The 21,210-nt window shown below is 34.2% G+C and overlaps 1 protein-coding gene across 1 annotated transcript; it reads right to left on the reverse strand.

Moving 5' to 3' along the window:
- Positions 1-5,191: 5,191 nt before the first annotated feature.
- Positions 5,192-17,718, reverse strand: LOC110037113 (katanin p60 ATPase-containing subunit A1-like). Its single transcript, XM_020741698.1, has 3 exons — positions 17,624-17,718; positions 17,371-17,458; positions 5,192-5,662 (listed from the first exon to the last, which is right to left on the reverse strand). The coding sequence occupies exons 1-3, from the start codon at positions 17,671-17,673 to the stop codon at positions 5,381-5,383; spliced, it is 420 nt and encodes a 139-aa protein (XP_020597357.1). The 5' UTR covers positions 17,674-17,718; the 3' UTR covers positions 5,192-5,380.
- Positions 17,719-21,210: the final 3,492 nt, after the last annotated feature.

Here is a 21,210-nt window from a genome sequence, read left to right on the forward strand (position 1 = left end):
GCGAGGGAAGTCAATTTTTTTTCCAAGTGAAGATAAGTGCCATATTATAGGAATATAGGCCTTGACTGCCTACAAATTTATTTTGTCCAATGAGCATAGTCGATATGTTTTTCAAGGAAAGATCGATGTCTCGTCATAGGATTATGGGCCTTGATTGTCTCTAAACTGGATCTATCCGTTAGGGTGGTCATTATCTTTTTTAAGAAAAATCAAATGCTTCACTATAGTACTTCATGCTTTTATCTTATTTTCAAACCCAATCTATCTAATGACTGAAACCAATAGATTTTTAAGGAAAAAATAAATGTCTTGTCATAGAATTATAGATCTTGAACTCCTCAAAATTTAATCTACTAACAAACACGACCAACACTAGTTAATTTTTAAGAGGGACAAAATTTCATCATTGGAAACATCGATATTGCTCACTTCTAGCACGTGGACTCCTACACAAAAATTTGAATTCCATGCTAGGAGAGAACTAGAGCTTATGGAAGGAAAACTTTGCCCTTTCCTCAACCCAAAGAGGGCATTTATCGATCTACTGAAGAGAGAATAAGAAAAATTTTAGAGATAAAAATTATAAAAATCTATAGATTCTTAATTTTTTTTTAATATCAAACAAATATTTTTTTTTTGTTTTAAAATATTGCAAGAAAGGGAAACATCTCCTATTTGGAAAATAAAAATAAAAAATGAATTTTTATGTCGGCGGTCCTCTCGGTCACTCACACATGCATGCTTTTGTGTGCGTGATTTTGAGCACAATCTATGAATGTGTGCATATAGCATAACACTACTTGAGCATCTGTGTGCATGTGTGCTTTGCTAGTGGGACTTTGTGCACTCACATGGGTACTTGCCTTCAACGTGCTCCTACGCAAGCCATTAGCGCACCTGCATGCACACAATTGCTGGTGTTATCAATGGTTACATGTCCAACCCATTTTTAGCATCTTCAGGTCACCAGAATCATTGTTTAGAATTTTGAAATTACTAAGATTATGATTGATGAGATTTCTTGGTTCATGATCCTAAGAGGATGCCTGCATTGATGTCTAAAGAGTGGTCGCACTTCATAATTTTTTTGAGATCTCAATTTAAAGTCATTAAATATGTTGAAAACTTAAGATATGTTTTTTTGTTATTTGTGGTGTTGATGTCTAAAAACAATGGGGCAACTGATACAACCCTAAAAATTCCTTATAATCAAACACAAATCTCGATGAATCTTAAAATTAGAAGCATCAAAAATCAAATTAAGAATTGTTTGCCCCAAATTTATAAATAAATAGATTTTTTTCAATGAGATTAATCAAATGACATCAAAAGTAATCTTATCTAAGTCATCGCCCATATTATGCACCTAAGGCATAGTAAGAGGGGTTGGTAATACTTTTAAAAAATCAAATAATCATCAAATCTGCTAAGTTTATAGCCAAATAGAACATCTTGATAAAACAACCTAATGAGCTTAAGATTGCTTATTTTCAACATCATTAAGGCACAAAAATACTCATAACATCTCATTCAACCAAGGGAGTCATTTTAGGTCATCCAATGGTGTGGTCAAGATTCAAGCAATATATACAAAGGATATTGATCTATAAATCTATAATTAGATCTCTACTATTTAGATAAAAAAAGAATTTTGACATATTTGAGAAGACTGAAGGGAGCTTTATACTCATAAGAATTTTCAAGCTCCACCACCATTGTACAACAATAACATAGCCATCGTCATCGGCTGACCACCGTCGTCATCACTAAATCACTATCACCAAGCCAGTGCTATCGCCAAAATATCATTGCCTTATTGACACCCCCATCCCCACATTGTCGAATCAACACTACTAGTAGATCGTTATCACGAGATTACTGTTGTCATTGCCGCTTTCATTGGACCACCTCCATCATAATCAAATCATCATCGATTGGTCGTCATTGTTGCTAGACCATCGTTCAACATTACAGCCATTGTTGAATTAGTGTTGCCCTACTGCCACCATGGGATCACAACAGCCTTGTTGATGTAGTTGTTGGATTACCATTTCTTAGTTTTTGCTGGTTTTGGATCATCATTGCTTGGCCGCTATCACCACCGGATCATTATTGCCTCATCAACACTATTATTTTCTCAACCATTGCTTGGTCATTGGTGCAGTTGCCATTGGACCATCATTGCTAGGCCAATACCGTCGATGTCATCATTAAAATAACATCCCTCCCATCAATGTTGATGAAGCATGATTGCCTAGCTGCCACTAATGTCGACACTGTTGACATCAAATTTTTATCATACGACCTTTGACAACGATATTCCATCAATTACAGTTGAGTCACTAAACCTTTCCTAATATTTTGTTACACATCTTGTGAAACTCATATCAATAATCTCTACCCCTGTAATATTATTTTCTACTATTCAACGGCCTACAAAGTCTTTAACTTATATTGCATGGTAGAACAAAGTCTTTAACTTATATTGCATGGTAGAACAATTTCAATTGGACTAGGCGTCACGTTTTATTTCTTTTAGATTTTATACATAATAATTATTGGTATCCCATCTATCAACTCTTCTTTTATTTTTTGTATGCTTGATTTTCAAACAATGATAAAGCATTAATATAACACCATAAATATCATTTAAATGATCATTAAAAAATAATTATTTGTAATAAGTCCATGTTGAATGTTACCCCTTTGAAGTTAATGACCAATATAAACTTTATTACCGTCGTGTGATTAGAATTTGTGGATGAAGAAACTCCATTTCTAATCAACTGCATAACAAGCACACTAACACATGTAAGGCAGCTGACCTTAATAAAAATTGATAACACCACCAAAAGATGCATGGATAGTGTTACCACTTGAGAATAACTTGGCCCAATAATAGCTTCAAGGAAATTGAAAATTGTTTAAACTCTGCTAAAAAATGAGGACATTGATTCGAAACAACTGCCTAAAAAACAAAGATATGCAACTCCCAACCCAAATGAATCCTCAAAAAAAATCATGACTTCTTAATCATGTATTAATGACTCAGACTAAATGATTATCACAGTATAAGAAAATCATTTTACGTGAATTTATTTGGATAGTGAAGCACTAATCTTCTCGAAGGCTTCATCAATGAAATCTCAGCAGCTTCATGTTGATACATAAAACAAATGGGCAGCAAATATTAATTGAAAGTGGGCAGACAACAATATTTCAGTGATGGCATTCCAAATGTACAAATTTTTTTGTTATAACAATCCAGTAGTTGCCCTCAATGCAGAATTCGAGGGCAGAAAATTAATAAATCATGAAATCCAACATAAGATCTTTTCTGTATTAGATTTACACCCAAAACAAAATCGTTACACAATCTCAAAAAACCAAATAGCTTATAATATCTAATGATCTAATCACAACTTATCTCTTAATTTATAGGCATTTAAGTCAATCCAAACACTTGCTTGTCTTCACAAATTCTGTGCTAATCAATCTATTTGACTTTCTGGTATTCTCTAGTGGAGGAACCTTCATTTTTGGAAGCCTATAAATATTAGTCTACTTATAAAAAAATGAACAAAACAAAACCATTTCACTCTGGTAAATAAGGCTGCATTTGAGGATCAATGTTCACAGCTGAAATTCTAATTGAAGTGAACAAGGTAAATTGTTTAAACTCTGCTAAAAAATGAGGACATTGATTCGAAACAACTGCCTAAAAAACAAAGATATGCAACTCCCAACCCAAATGAATCCTCAAAAAAAATCATGACTTCTTAATCATGTATTAATGACTCAGACTAAATGATTATCACAGTATAAGAAAATCATTTTACGTGAATTTATTTGGATAGTGAAGCACTAATCTTCTCGAAGGCTTCATCAATGAAATCTCAGCAGCTTCATGTTGATACATAAAACAAATGGGCAGCAAATATTAATTGAAAGTGGGCAGACAACAATATTTCAGTGATGGCATTCCAAATGTACAAAATTTTTTGTTATAACAATTCAGTAGTTGCCCTCAATGCAGAAATTCAAGAGAAGAAAATTAATAAATCACGAAATCCAACATTAGATCTTTTCTGCATTAGATTTACATCCAAAATCATTTCAAAATCTCAAAAAACCAAATAGCTTATAATATCTAATGATCTAATCACAACTTATCTCTTAATTTATAGGCATTTAAGTCAATCCAAACACTTGCTTGTCTTCACAAATTCTGTGCTAATCAATCTATTTGACTTTCTGGTATTCTCTAGTGGAGGAACCTTCATTTTTGGAAGCCTATAAATATTAGTCTACTTATAAAAAAATGAACAAAACAAAACCATTTCACTCTGGTAAATAAGGCTGCATTTGAGGATCAATGTTCACAGCTGAAATTCTAATTGAAGTGAACAAGGTTGTTCTGTACAGAGCTGCTTACCAAACATTGCAAAAAAATTAAGGGCAAAAATAAAAAATATAATTAAAAAAAATGCTTAACTAAATGTTGCGATGCAGATTTTTGAAAAGAACATGAATATGTGAATAAATCTAGTCAGTATAATCCAATTCTCATGCTGAGCCAAACTCAGCAAACCATTTCTCATGTCGCTCGATATCAACGGCAGAGACACTTCTCTGAACCTTGGTCAGGGCTTCCTCAAAATCACACATGGCCACAGGATCCTTGGAGATTTCATCCTTGGACATGTTCTTTATCTCATCCCTCGTCTTACCAGCAATTTTCCGCCTCATACCATTTAGAGATGCATCCCGACATACATTAGTCAAATCATCACCACTGTAACCTTCTGTTCTGTGAGCTACTTCATCAATGTCAACATCTTGAGCCACCTATTGATTGCAAGAAAATGAAAACAAATTCTTACAAAAATGATCACGTTAACTTTGAAGGTTATAAATGCTTTCATACAAGTGTTGGTAAATACATAATTTCTAAAGAATTTGTCAAAGAAAAAAAAAAAGCAATGAACAGAAAGCAAAATCCTAGTACTCTTGTATATAAACTAATTAGTGTCACAATCTGCCAATCTGTTTTCCCACAGACGATATTATCCTATTTGACTTTCTGGTATTCTCTAGTGGAGGAACCCTCTTTTTTTGGAAGCCTATAAATATTAGTCTATTCACAAAAAAATTAACAAAACAAAACCATTTCACTCTGTTAAGGCTGCATTTGAGGATCAATGTTCACAGATGAAATTCTAATGGATGTTCTGTACAGAGCTGCTTACCAAACATTGCAAAAAAATTAAGGGCAAAAATAAAAAATATAATTAAAAAAAATGCTTAACTAAATGTTGCGATGCAGATTTTTGAAAAGAACATGAATATGTGAATAAATCTAGTCAGTATAATCCAATTCTCATGCTGAGCCAAAGTCAGCAAACCATTTCTCATGTCGCTCGATATCAACGGCAGAGACACTTCTCTGAACCTTGGTCAGGGCTTCCTCAAAATCACACATGGCCACAGGATCCTTGGAGATTTCATCCTTGGACATGTTCTTTATCTCATCCCTCGTCTTACCAGCAATTTTCCGCCTCATACCATTTAGAGATGCATCCCGACATACATTAGTCAAATCATCACCACTGTAACCTTCTGTTCTGTGAGCTACTTCATCAATGTCAACATCTTGAGCCACCTATTGATTGCAAGAAAATGAAAACAAATTCTTACAGAAATGATCAAGTTAACTTGGAAGGTTATAAATGCTTTCATACAATTTTTAGTAAATACATAATTTCTAAAAAATTTGCCAAAGAAAAAAAAAACAATGAACAGAAAGCAAAATCCTAAAACTTTTGTATATAAACTAATTAGTGTCCCAATCTGCCAATCTGTTATCCCACAGACGATATTATTTGTTATTTATTGTTACAAAACATGAAACCAACTAAACGTCTCCTTTTAAACCATGTTAATAACCATTCGTTGCCAATGATGAATTGAAATCCCAAGTTTACAATTGGGCTTTAGAATCTAACATATACAAAAGGGAAAAAATATTAAAAATATAATCTGTGGGTAGCCTTTATTTCATCTATTAAAAGTATTTGTTAAGCGTCCATGCAGCTTTTCTAGAGTTTCAAAAGCGTTAGATTCTACCGAAGTTGTTTGATTTTTAACATGTTAATGCTGGAGGCTTAGTTTATGTGCAGATTTATTTGACCATTCTAGTTTAAATTTGCTTAGATATTCCTTAATTATAGTACATTTGCTATTCTGACATCAAGTAGTTTTCAGCAGCGCAAATTTACTTTACTACGGTTGAGTAAGTGTACCAAGTAAAAAATCTGTACCATTTCTAAATTAGATTTATGTTTTAGAAAAATCGGCTAGCGTTCAGTTCAGTTATAAGAAGCCTTGCATTCATTGTTGTTGGATGATTGTTTGAATTCTTCGACATCGTCTAAAATATTCCTTCAAATAATTTATGGAGGTTCCCAGCCATTTTAAGACTATTGATTGCAAGAAAATGAAAACAAATTCTTACAGAAATGATCAAGTTAACTTGGAAGGTTATAAATGCTTTCATACAATTTTTAGTAAATACATAATTTCTAAAAAATTTGCCAAAGAAAAAAAAAACAATGAACAGAAAGCAAAATCCTAAAACTTTTGTATATAAACTAATTAGTGTCCCAATCTGCCAATCTGTTATCCCACAGACGATATTATTTGTTATTTATTGTTACAAAACATGAAACCAACTAAACGTCTCCTTTTAAACCATGTTAATAACCATTCGTTGCCAATGATGAATTGAAATCCTAAGTTTACAATTGAGCTTTAGAATCTAACATATACAAAAGGGAAAAAAATATTAAAAATATAATCTGTGGGATAGCCTTTATTTCATCTATTAAAAGTATTTGTTAAGTGTCAATGCAGCTTTTCTAGGGTTTCAAAAGCGTTAGATTCTACCAAAGTTGTTTGATTTTTATCATGTTAATGCTGGAGGCTTAGTTTATGTGCATATTTATTTGAGCATTCTAGTTTAAATTTGCTTAGATATTCCTTAATTATAGTACATTTGCTATTCAGACATCAAGTAGTTTTCAGCAGCGCAAATTTACTAGAGTTGAGTAAGTGTACCAAATATAAAATCTGTACTATTTCTAAATTAGATTTCTGTCTTAGTAAAATCAGCTAGCGTTCAGTTCAGTTATAAGAAGCCTTGCATTCATTGTTGTTGGATGATTGCTTGAATTCTTCGTTTGACTTATAAGACTTCCAAATGGGTTTTAATTACGTCTAAAATATTCCTTCAAATAATTTATGGTGGTTCCCAACCATTTTAAGAAAATAAAAAATAAAATAAAATTATTGCCATGATAATGAACATTTGAAATTAATCTTGTGGAAGGCATTTACTTGTCAAATACTAAGCCTACAAGCAAACTTAGTAAAGAACCTATTAGACATTAAATCTATGAGTGCAGAGAAAGAATCTGTTTCATTGCAGCTAAATGAGGCCACCGTGGGCATCCTCAAATTTGAGTATTCAGGGTTACTGGAGCGAGAGTGAAGAGAAGTTGACATAGGACTAGTCTATTTGAAGTTTTGATTCATCTTCAAAATTGGCATGTCATCGACAAATCATTAAGTAATAACATAACAAACAAATACTACCTTATTTAGAAGATTCTTTCATAAATGAATGAATCAACATGAGTTTTTTTACGGCATTTTTATTTTCTTTTCTTATATTTATTTTATTGAATGGCAAAATCCCTCTAGTATATCAGACGCTTGTAGGAAGGGAATCAAATTTATGAACATTGAATAATAACAAACTTCTTCCATAGGATTATGTTTCTCTCTCTCTTCCTTAGTTATCCTAATTTGCATCAAGTAGCAATGGGTTGAACAACTCATTGATATTCATTATGCTTTCTAGCGTTCAGTTCAGTTATAAGAAGCCTTGCATTCATTGTTGTTGGATGATTGCTTGAATTCTTCGTTTGACTTATAAGACTTCCAAATGGGTTTTAATTACGTCTAAAATATTCCTTCAAATAATTTATGGTGGTTCCCAACCATTTTAAGAAAATAAAAAATAAAATAAAATTATTGCCATGATAATGAACATTTGAAATTAATCTTGTGGAAGGCATTTACTTGTCAAATACTAAGCCTACAAGCAAACTTAGTAAAGAACCTATTAGACATTAAATCTATGAGTGCAGAGAAAGAATCTGTTTCATTGCAGCTAAATGAGGCCACCGTGGGCATCCTCAAATTTGAGTATTCAGGGTTACTGGAGCGAGAGTGAAGAGAAGTTGACATAGGACTAGTCTATTTGAAGTTTTGATTCATCTTCAAAATTGGCATGTCATCGACAAATCATTAAGTAATAACATAACAAACAAATACTACCTTATTTAGAAGATTCTTTCATAAATGAATGAATCAACATGAGTTTTTTTACGGCATTTTTATTTTCTTTTCTTATATTTATTTTATTGAATGGCAAAATCCCTCTAGTATATCAGACGCTTGTAGGAAGGGAATCAAATTTATGAACATTGAATAATAACAAACTTCTTCCATAGGATTATGTTTCTCTCTCTTAGTTATCCTAGTTTGCATCAAGTAGCAATGGGTTGAACAACTTGTTCATATTCATTATGCTTTTGCACTCTTTATGACTGCCCACACATCACCATTACAAGCCCGAATGTGTCCACCTTTATATTCCTCTGCCACTTGCACCTCATCCTACACACATGCTTCCTCCATTGCATAGTACCTACTTACCACAACATTTTGTGATGAATATCATATGGCTCCTAGTGTAACCAACCACCCAGCCCTGCTTTACACACACCAACCCTAACAAATCCAATATTCTTGTGGAAGGCATTTACTTGTCAAATACTAAGCCTACAAGCAAACTTAGTAAAGAACCTATTAGACATTAAATCTATGAGTGCAGAGAAAGAATCTGTTTCATTGCAGCTAAATGAGGCCACCGTGGGCATCCTCAAATTTGAGTATTCAGGGTTACTGGAGCGAGAGTGAAGAGAAGTTGACATAGGACTAGTCTATTTGAAGTTTTGATTCATCTTCAAAATTGGCATGTCATCGACAAATCATTAAGTAATAACATAACAAACAAATACTACCTTATTTAGAAGATTCTTTCATAAATGAATGAATCAACATGAGTTTTTTTACGGCATTTTTATTTTCTTTTCTTATATTTATTTTATTGAATGGCAAAATCCCTCTAGTATATCAGACGCTTGTAGGAAGGGAATCAAATTTATGAACATTGAATAATAACAAACTTCTTCCATAGGATTATGTTTCTCTCTCTTAGTTATCCTAGTTTGCATCAAGTAGCAATGGGTTGAACAACTTGTTCATATTCATTATGCTTTTGCACTCTTTATGACTGCCCACACATCACCATTACAAGCCCGAATGTGTCCACCTTTATATTCGTCTGCCACTTGCACCTCATCCTACACACATGCTTCCTCCATTGCATAGTACCTACCTACCACAACATTTTGTGATGAATATCATATAACTCCTAGTGTCAACAACCACCCAGCCCTGATTTACACACACCAACCCTAACAAATCCAATATTCGCAACTTCTGGTAAGCTATCCCCACTCATTGTAAGTTTCCACAACAAGGTTGCACACCCCACCATCAAAGCCTACAATGTTTGTATCAACCTCATTTGCACAAAAGATCGCCTCCCTAGAAGTGCATCTCAGCACTCATGTTTCTCACCCATACCTATGATATGGACCACGTGCAAACTCTAATGAATCCCCACCGCCTCCACGTGCAATATAGTGTGTGCTCCCACTGATTCACTGCTCTATTCATCAACAATTGGTGTCATGTCCTATTATCCCTCTACCTTGTTCACATTGTCATCCAATACTCAACACTCATGCTTCACTTTATGAGGCCCACCAGCGCTCAATTCACTTGTAAATGCTCCTGATCACCTCAATCTAACCCCAACAACAAACATTACCTATAAATCCTCCTTCCCATAACAGCACCTCTACCTAGCTCTTAGATTTCATACACCGCTTATAATATGCACATTATTCTTAATAAAAGTTGATTATATAGTATAATACATATAAGCCTCTTAAAATCTATTAACAATGCTTAACTTCACTTATTTTGACACCTAAATATTGTACTACACACTACTCTAACAGAAAAAGTACAATGCATATTATAAGCATGATAAGCATTACAATTATGATCTAGATCAATAAAGCATACACACGCCCATCAAGATTCCAACATGACAATGATCACTATCCCATAATATACATAAAAAATCATAATCATCATACTATCACGATCCTCTTGACGAACAATATTATTATAACAGGTATAATAAATCATGCTAAAATTATAATGATAGTTATGATCCATGCTTTTCAGAGTAGTTGGAGAGCAAATTATATGATTCAAATCACCCATATTGTCATTTTTTTTTATGCCTACTCTCATATTTGATAGCATGAAATTTATAGATCATATTATGACCATGCAAACTTTTATCAATGATTTCCTAATCTCCATCAATCACATCATGATGGGCTTGCGCACTATCATCTTCGACATGATACACATCTTAAGCCAAACCACTTGGACTGGTCTCCTCCAAAATATCATCAAACCTCAAATAAACTAACCTGAAATTTTTTTTGAAACATTAAATATTAATCTAAATAGATGTCTTGAGGATTTGAAAATGCTTAATTAACTTCTTTGCCCAGTACAAACCCAACACCTATAATTAATAACTGATAATTGATTATATAGTATAATACATATAAGCCTCTTAAAATCTATTAACAATGCTTAACTTCACTTATTTTGACACCTAAATATTGTACTACACACTACTCTAACAGAAAAAAGTGCAATGCATATTATAAGCATGATAAGCATTACAATTATGATCTAGATCAATAAAGCATACACACGCCCATCAAAATTCCAACATGACAATGATCACTATCTCATAATATACATAAAAAATCATAATCATCATACTATCACGATACTCTTGACGAACAATATTATTATAACAGGTATAATAAATCATGCTAATATTATAATGATAGTTATGATCCATGCTTTTCAGAATAGTTGGAGAGCAAATTATATGATTCAAATCACCCATATTGTCATTTTTTTTTATGCCTACTCTCATATTTGATAGCATGAAATTTATAGATCATATTATGACCATGCAAACTTTTATCAATGATTTCCTAATCTCCATCAATCACATCATGATGGGCTTCCGCACTATCATCTTCGACATGATATACATCTTAAGCCAAACCACTTGAACTGGTCTCCTCCAAAATATCATCAAATCTCCAATAAACTAACCTGAAATTTTTTTTGACACATTGAATATTAAATTAAATAGATGTCTTGAGAATTTGAAAATGCTTAATTAACTTCTTTGTCCAGTACAAACCCAACACCTATGATTAATAACTGATATCCATCAAATATTGATTGACTTTCAACTACTTCCATCATACTATCATATAGGTGCTCATACATAACAAAGCAATGTAAGGAGATGCTTGTACTGTCTGCTAGTTGTTGAGATTACCATACAAAATTCTATTCAGCTACTTCTATCAGAATGTGTTCATAAACGTTAGCACAATGTTTGAAGATATCTAAATTCTACACTAATTGTTGAGATTGTTATGTTGAATGCCATTAGTTTTCTATTTTGTTAATTGAAACTTCACTCATATAGGTTAACTTCATATTGTTAAAACCGCCATAATCATATTGTCATGAGACTCTAGCATGTACTATTGATTTAATTGATGTATGTCAATGTCCAACTTCAAAACCTCTATATTCTCCAGAGGTTGAGAAATGACTAATGGTTGTGGAAATCCCTCAGGATAGTTGTCGATCACCTCCATGGCCATAAGGTAGAAATGTTTGCTACTATTAGATAAACATAATGAAACCAGCCAATCCCACCATCGATATATTCATGGGCACAAACTATCTTCAACCCTTTGGGGAATAGTCACTCACATGCTGAGAAAGTTGATGAAGGACCGATTTATCCAATCCATCATCAGAAGTGGCAAGTCATCAATACCTAGTTATGTCATAATACTGTAATCAAAGCACTGTCTTATTTTGGAGGCTTCTTTCATAAACTAATAAATCAACACAATTCTTTTAACTGTTCCTATATTTGTTTTTCGTATTAATAATTTCTTAGATGCCAATATCCACCTCAAAAAAAGTTGACGCTTGTATGAAGTGCATCAATCTAATAAATAATAAATAACTACAAGAAAATTATGTTTTTCTCTTCTCAAAGTGGATTTTGATATCTTTAACTTCATCGATTACTCTCGTTCATATCAAGAACAGTACTAGATGCTCACCATTCATTCCATATTTTCTTTGGCAAACCTCCACGGTGGCTATGTAGGCTAGAGGATCTTGAAATATCAAAGGAGTGTCTGGGGTTTAAGTCTTTAGATGTTGATTAGTGGAGCAGCGTGAAGAGCTAAGAAAGACAAATTGGAAACAAATTAGAATGCCGACAAAACATCACCACGATTCAGGAGGTAGAGTAGCAACAATAATAGAGTTAGGGAAGCAAACTCCATAAAGGAGAAGCTTCAATGCTCTTTCCCATTAAAAGTTTTTTGACTATGGGGATCAAAGAATTTGCATCCTTTATTGTTTACCTCATGTGCTGAAAAGGTACATGAGACATACGACAAGGTAAAGGGATTACAAAGATTAGAAGAGGCTAACTCCCGGAGCACCTAATGATGTTAATATAGAGGAGTCATGGGACCTTATGTGTGAAAAGCTTGTTGAAGGAAACTTTGCCTAAGCTCTTCTAGAAACTGAAAGAGATGGTCCTCCTTCCCCTTCTCAACCTTTTTTCTTCCATAATAAGAATTTCAAGTCTTTTCAATTTTTTACCAAGCTTATCAATTTCTATTCCTCTTTCCAAAAAATGGAAATAAAAATTTAGATAGTACAACCTTGACTAAGGAATTGAGAAGAACAATCGCGTGCCCCGAGAGGCACATGAGTTTCTAAACATTTACATGATTACATAGATGAGGTTTCACAATGGAAATGGAGTTCAATGCCATGAAAGCTAGGACAAAAGTCGTCCGACTTTTTTAGATAAGAGCTAAATATTTAATTGATTCGAACTAAAATGAGCCGAACATGATCGAACAAAAATTTCTTCATGTTCGGCTCATTTATAAATCAGGCTAAAAAAATTTGTGAAGGCTGAGTATTCAAATTTCTAAACATGAATTCGATGTTAAGACTAGAATAGAGGAGAACAATAGCAAAAGACAATGCAAAACTCAAATGAAGGTTAGCTACGAAAATCAGTAACAAATCAAGTAGAAAGTTGCACAATAGCTACATTAGTGTAATAGTACCTACAAAGCACCGATAACAGAAATAATACAAAAAGAAAATACATCAAAAACAATCAGAAGGAAGATGAGCTGGTAATGAGTATCCATACTGAAGTCAGAGCAAGTGAACTTTACGCTTCTAATGCCACAAAGAGTGCATCAGAGCCCCCAAGCAAGGCTTTTCTGCCTGGCATTTCTAAGGGAAGTTGCATTTGCTTCAGAACCTTTTGCTTCAGATTAACTTCAACAATAATGACCAACTATTTTGAAGTGGTGGTATGGCCTTAGAATTTTCTGTTGAAAACTCTTGGAAATCATATAGTGGAGTTTATTTATTTGGAATTTGTGATTCATTCCAAGTAAATTTGGCCGCTGAAAGTGAGCATTTCTAAAACAATTTTGATTTGACCTAGAAAGGTTGATTACAGGTTTTGGTTCAGTTCACTAAAATTTTCCAAACGAAATAGCTTGAATAGGTTAACAGATTTCTATAGTTTATATCATCGATTTTTCATAATTTTCCATAAGATTTATGATGGCCTTAAGTGGGATTGAGCCAACTTAGTATTGTGGAAATCCCTTTTGGCCAACTGCCCTAATTGGGGTTGATGGCCTTAGAAAACGGGATTAAACTTATTGGAATTGAGTGAACATTTTCAGATAGAACTAAAAACCCTTAATTACAATTCTGTATGGTTTTAGTCTCCTTAAACATATTTTCCAATAGTTGATTTCCATGTTCGCTTCTAATGCCACAAAGAGTGCATCAGAGCCCCCGAGCAAGGCTTTTCTCCCTGGCATTTCTAAGGGAAGTTGCATTTGCTTCGGAACCTTTTGCTTCAGATTAACTTCAACAATAATGACCAACTATTTTGAAGTGGTGGTATGGCCTTAGAATTTTCTGTTGAAAACTCTTGGAAATCATATAGTGGAGTTTATTTATTTGGAATTTGTGATTCATTCCAAGTAAATTTGGCCGCTGAAAGTGAGCATTTCTAAAACAATTTTGATTTAACCTAGAAAGGCTGATTACAGGTTTTGGTTCAGTTCACTAAAATTTTCCAAACGAAATAGCTTGAATAGGTTAACAGATTTCTATAGTTTATATCATCGATTTTTTATAATTTTCCATAAGATTTATGATGGCCTTAAGTGGGATTGAGCCAACTTAGTATTGTGGAAATCCCTTTTGGCCAACTGCCCTAATTGGGGTTGATGGCCTTAGAAAACGGGATTAAACTTATTGGAATTGAGTGAACATTTTCAGATAGAACTAAAAACCCTTAATTACAATTCTGTATGGTTTTAGTCTCCTTAAACATATTTTCCAATAGTTGATTTCCATGTTTGGCGCTGTCAGACAGAAGAATTTATCTGACCTAAGTCTAAGAAAATCCCAAAAAAATTAAAAAAAAGTAAACAATAAAAAAGTTACAAAAATTATTAATTACTCTAGCACACTCCTAGCCCCCCTCCCGTAGAACTTCAAACCACTTCTTGACTCATTTTTGTGAAGAACTCGCATGAGTGGTTCCAATAACTCAACTTCTAGTTGCAAGGATTAAAGACCAATATGTAGAGGGCCTGAAAATGAGTTCCTATAGGATCAAACAGCCTTAGATGAATCCTTTGTGACTCGATCACCCGCGAACGCCGCAATTCACGCACTAGCTACACCACACAGGAATTTGACAAATTTTTGGCCCGACCGTCGGCGAACTCGCCCGGACGACTCCGGATGACGAAACGGACCGCGCTGACACGTCCGGAACATCAACTTTAGCTAGAAAGGACACCCATATTGCTAAGGTTACACGCGCGCACAAATGACACGGAAATCGATGCACGATTTTTTTTTTAATTAGCGGGGCATAGGCCTGGGCTCAACCTAGGTTCAACTCGTGTTCGATTCGGGCTGGACTCGGGCTGAACAAGGGTTAAACAATTTTGAATTTCAAATTCGTCATTTAATTTTATCTTAATTGAGAGTTAAAATTTTCCATTTGAACCCAGCTAACTGAATGGAAGTCTAAATAATTCCCGGCCAATTCTTCGCGTAACGGCTCCCTGTCCATTTTGCCTATACAATTCAACCTCTCCTCCCGCTCGCCGGGGACTGATCTCTCTCGCTCACCACCTGATTCATTCGGTCTCTCTGCACCGAAATCCAAGCTCCGCTCGCCCCTTCCTCGCGCGATCATCTCCTCCTCGCGCCGAAGACCCACACTCGCCTCACCCGCTCCTCTCTGCGACTAGATCGCAGCTCCCGATCGAAGCATCACATTGAGGGTGAGCTTCCAAATTAAAAATTTGAACAGTTTCTAATAGTTTGCTGCAAAAATTAAAAACTTAAAAAAACACAGAAAAATATACAAATTAACTTCAGCGTCGCTTCTTCCCCACGCCGAACAAACCACAGACCCCCACCTCCTCTCTTCTACCCATCGCTCTCCCTCTCTGTCGATCCTTCTACCCAGAGAAGCACCTGTTCTCTCTCTCTCTCGCGCCCCGTCCGTCATACGCTCTAGCAGAATCCTTCGGCTCGTCTCCTCCTCTTGGACCAAAGCCCTCGCTCAACTTGCTCGAATGTCATCAAATCTTGCTAGCCACATCAAATGAGTCAACCCAACACACCAATTTTTAGTATCAAAGGCAAAATTTTATATGATTCCTATTGAAAGAATTATTTACTAGTTTTTTCCCAAGTGATCTTATGATAAGAATATAATTCTTATATTTCTTAGGGGAGGACATAAAATTCATTAATTAGCTTCTTATGATATTGTTGATGTGTTTTGGTGAGAACATTAAGAGATCATAAATTTTTAGCTTTCGTACTGAATTTGAAAACCAACATAATTTCTATGGCCACTCCAATGAGTTTTGGCCGGCCACTCCAAGTGAAAATTAATTATATGAATGAAGTTTACATCAAATAATTAGTTTCTAAATCAATATATTCTCAGGTTATTTGTTTCGTACTCAGTAAACTCTGTTTATCATCTTTAAACCGAATGAATCTGAATTACCTACAGCTATCTTGAAATTAAGGAAGATTTACATACATGCCACTTAACGTTTATGTGTTTACATATCTAACACCCAAACTTCAATATTTACACACATACTACTCAAATCCTTCCTAGCACATAACAAATATCACCATTTTAACTTTTTAAAATACACATGTTCATGCTTAGGTAAGTTGTTATTGTTGTTTTGGAGAAGACATGTAAATTCATGAGGCTTAAGTGGTCTGTATTTAATTGCCATTCGTTTAAACCATACGGGAATTAACCTCATTCCTTCTAAGGAGTGGTTTCATTTTTCAAAGCCCGAGTGCTTTAGGGAGGATCCAAGTAAAGTATGCCACTTAGGGTAGAAGAAGTTACAGGAAATGAAATTGAATTCTCTTAATTTTCTAATTGATTGCACCTTTTAGGCTATGATCAGACCTGTTCAACTATATTTGTGTTGTTGTTGCTTCCCGGAGTGTGCTGTTTTTTTTTTTTTTAGGGGTTTTGTGTTGCATCTAAAGTGTTGTTTGGTGGCATTAGGGGTGCTGTAAGGTGTTGGAAAATAATTGAAAGAGCTGTTTGATCTTTCAAAAAAAAACAGAGACCAATGTTTTATTGCTGTTCCCATTAGATAGCATGAATAAACTCAAATTTGTACGGTTATGCTGCTCAGCATTACATTATTCAATCAACATTGCTGTTTATATCAAGGCAACAGAAGTCTTAAATTGAGGCAGGCCATAAAAGTGCTGTTTGATCTTTCAAATTACTGTTTGGATTTGTAACAGGCTATTGCACGCAAAAGTACTATCTGGAATGAAATGGTAAAAGAGAAGTTGTAGTACTCCAGATGTGATTCTAAAATAGCATTAATTGGTCAGAAGTTATACCTCGACAGTCCTTAAGTTAATTTTGATAAGTTCTTTGCGACTCTGAAAATTGGGAAGAGGTATGTATATACGTTTTTCCAGACGTCTCCTGCATTCGTAGTAAAACAATTACATGAATTTAGCATAACATTGCTGCAAAATTCTAACTGCGCACCATTTCACACTGATAGATCAAGCATAGAAAGACCTTTCTATGCATTTAAAAACTGGACATCAACAAAATTTTTAACCTGGAGCAATCATTAGAATCTACCTCAGCGCCTCATCAATATCCCAAGGAAAATTGGTTGCTGCAAGAACCATCACAATTTTCCTTCCACCATCTTCACTACTCGAGCTGTTGTTTACTCCATCTAAGGATCACTATACACACTTGCTAGTTGCTTCCCGGAGCCGTAGGAGGTCGTAGGATCACCATACTAGCTCGCTAGTTGCAGTCAGTAGTTGTAGAAAATCTTAGGATCACCTCTTTTGGGAATTCCTAACTGTTACTACAACTTGTTCTACTGTTTACTATTTTCTTTCTTTGCAATTTATTTAAAATCTCTGCAAATTATATTGTGCTTTGTGAGTTAAACATGCAACAGGAATATCAGCAGCAGATACGTCACATACGCAGGTACATTTTATTTGTTGTTGTTTCTTTATTGCAATTACTCTTGCTCTAACACATTATGCAGGTGCTGAGTACAATTTCACTTTCAAAACAAAATGATTTTTTTCAAAATTAAACAATATTTTCAAAACAAAAAAAATAATAATAATAAAAAAAACATAACACGTATTTTTGAATTTACGGAAGTACCTCGGAGGAGGTAACCCAAGGTTGCTAACGAGATCTCCCCGGTTTAAATGAATTTCACAATTCGTTTAAGCTAAGTAAATTCAAAAGAAAATAGTGATACCGGAACAAGAGAACCGTGGGATCCTAACCGGTGTCGTTCTAATCAACTTTAATATCCCCCATAACACTTAAACGATCATAACTTAGGAAACATTTGATTTGACATCATGACTTGACACATTAGAAAACTTAAACATTGGAGCCGGAGGAGCTTGGAGCTGACAGGAGCTTGGAGACAACTTTTTGGGCAGCACGACGAGGAGTTTGGAGCGAGCAACAAGAAGATCTTCTTCAACACTATCTCTTCCTAGCATAATAAAAACTTATAGGACTTCGAGGTAGCTCGCCTAACGCGACGTAAATTCTCACACTCCCTTTTTAGGCTCTTGTACAATCATGTTGTGCAGCGTAAGTCCTAACCCGTCTTAGGTTCCGAGGTTGTCGTGTGACGCGACGTAAACCCTCTTATTTCTGCGGGCTATTTGCATAATCGGGTATTATGCAAATGTAAGTCTCAAATAATAAAATTGGCAAGGATTGAACAATTGAATAACATCATCTTTAAAAATGCAGTCACACAGTAGGATAATTTGGGAAGTCACTGAGGGTTCTCCTCAGGATCTGTGACATCCCTACCTGTTCCTTCCTTTGGACTCCTGAAATAACTGTTTATATTTGAGTCACTCCCATTTGTCTTTCCACGTCCTACCGTGAGAACCTAAACTTTGAAATTTTGAAGACTAATACCTCTGATCATTATCGAGAGTTTTTTCAAGTGACCAAAGTCATTTGAGAGGTAATTAACTATAGGAGCTTGCCTTTATAAGAAGCTTGGAACCCAGGTAAAATAAACCCTATTTAATCTTTGTATTAGATATGGGAACTTGTCGATCATACATAAAAAGTTCGCAAAACAAACGGATGTTGCAAATCTCTTAGTTTGCAGGATTGGGTCTATCGCCGAGATCTACACTTATCTTTCGGGAGGGTGTAGTATTCGCGGTATCGGGCATGATTATGCAAACTATTGAACTAATGAGATTCACTTGATTTCATTTTTAAAAAATTAAAACATACTACTTTTAAAACTCAAACTATATATCTATTATATTAAATTAAATTTCAAAAATTATTTTCATATCCATATTTTCAAATAACCAAAAAGTTGACCGACACCTAAGTCTAAGAAAATCCTAAAAAAAATTAAAAAAAAGTATAAAAAATTAAAAAAAAGTAAACAATAAAAAAGTTACAAAAATTATTAATTACTCTAGCACACTCCTAAACACTTTGATCTAATCAGTGTTATCGAAGCGCAATGTGCAATGCAATGCGCAAGACATTATTTTTGCTTCAAAGCACAAAACGCAGAGTGAAGCGGCACTTTTATTAATCAAAGTGCTAATAGGTTATATAACATTATTAATGTATAAATGCATTTATTAGCAATTATAAAATATAAAGTATGACTTCAAAATTGATGTAAAATAGAAAAGAATATGGAGCAATGCTTAATTTTAAGGCAAACATTGAGGGTGAGCTTCCAAATTAAAAATTTGAACAGTTTCTAATAGTTTGCTGCAAAAATTAAAAACTTAAAAAAACACAGAAAAATATACAAATTAACTTCAGCGTTTTGAAGCGGTCATCACCCGCTTCGCTTCGCTTTTCTTGTGAAGTGCGTTTTTAAAATCATTGGATCTAACATTGTCCATATTTTCAATCCCTAAAGACAATTAATTTTCTTACACTAAAACTTTAAAGTCAATGTTAGGGCTCTCCAAGTTCTGGACTCTTTTGTATTGTCTGACAATGTTGGAAACACTAGTCCTAATTCCACTTGCTTATTCACTTCATCAAGGCCGAGGTCTCGTATCGAGCCTCCTAAGGAAGGTCATCAAATCTTGCCAGCCACATCAAATGAGTCAACCCAACACACCAATTTTTAGTATCAAAGGCAAAATTTTATATGATTCCTATTGAAAGAATTATTTACTAGTTTTTTCCCAAGTGATCTTATGATAAGAATATAATTCTTATATTTCTTAGGGGAGGACATAAAATTCATTAATTAGCTTCTTATGATATTGTTGATGTGTTTTGGTGAGAACATTAAGAGATCATAAATTTTTAGCTTTCGTACTGAATTTGAAAACCAACATAATTTCTATGACCACTCCAATGAGTTTTGGCCAGCCACTCCAAGTGAAAATTAATTATTTGAATGAAGTTTACATCAAATAATTAGTTTCTATTGTTTTTAAAATCATTCTCCTATGATAATTAAAAATTCAAATTCCAAGAATTTGAAAATTAAAATTCAAAATTTCAAACTACTGTAAATGTCCACAAGCATGCATTGCAAAGACATTTTTTCACATATTGTTCATGCAACAAATAACAAAATGAAATTTCCTATATAAGAGTCATTATCTTGCTCTGAGTTATTGGACCTCTTTGCTCAGCTTCACACCTCTTGGATTGGGCCCTTGCGGTTGGTCTTTTGCTCACATTATCAATGGTGCCACATCAAAAGAGAAATGGAGTGTTCTTCTCAGGTAAATGAATAAGAATAGGGAAGTGGTAACTATATTAAACGTGACAGAAATTCTGCCAATGATTTTGGAGAAACACATAAATGTAGAATCTTCCGAGAAAATCCCTTGTAACATATAACATCTAATATAAAATCTCAAAGATATATCAGCATAAAATTGCAGCACCTCAAAAAACAGAGACCAATGTTTTATTGCTGTTCCCATCAGATAGCATGAATAAACTCAAATTTGTACGGTAATGCTGCTCAGCATTAAATTATTCAATCAAAATTGCTGTATATATATCAAGGCAACAGAAGTCTTAAATTGTCAAAATTTCTTGCACGCAAAAGTACTATCTGGAATGAAATGGTAAATGAGAAGTTGTAGCACTCCAGATGTGGTTCTAAAATAGCATTAATTGGTTATACCTCGACAGTCCTTAAGTTAATTTTGATA

The sequence above is a fragment of the Phalaenopsis equestris genome, unplaced genomic scaffold (genome assembly GCF_001263595.1).
Source record: "Phalaenopsis equestris unplaced genomic scaffold, ASM126359v1 Scaffold000002, whole genome shotgun sequence".
In the NCBI taxonomy this organism is placed as follows: domain Eukaryota; kingdom Viridiplantae; phylum Streptophyta; class Magnoliopsida; order Asparagales; family Orchidaceae; genus Phalaenopsis; species Phalaenopsis equestris.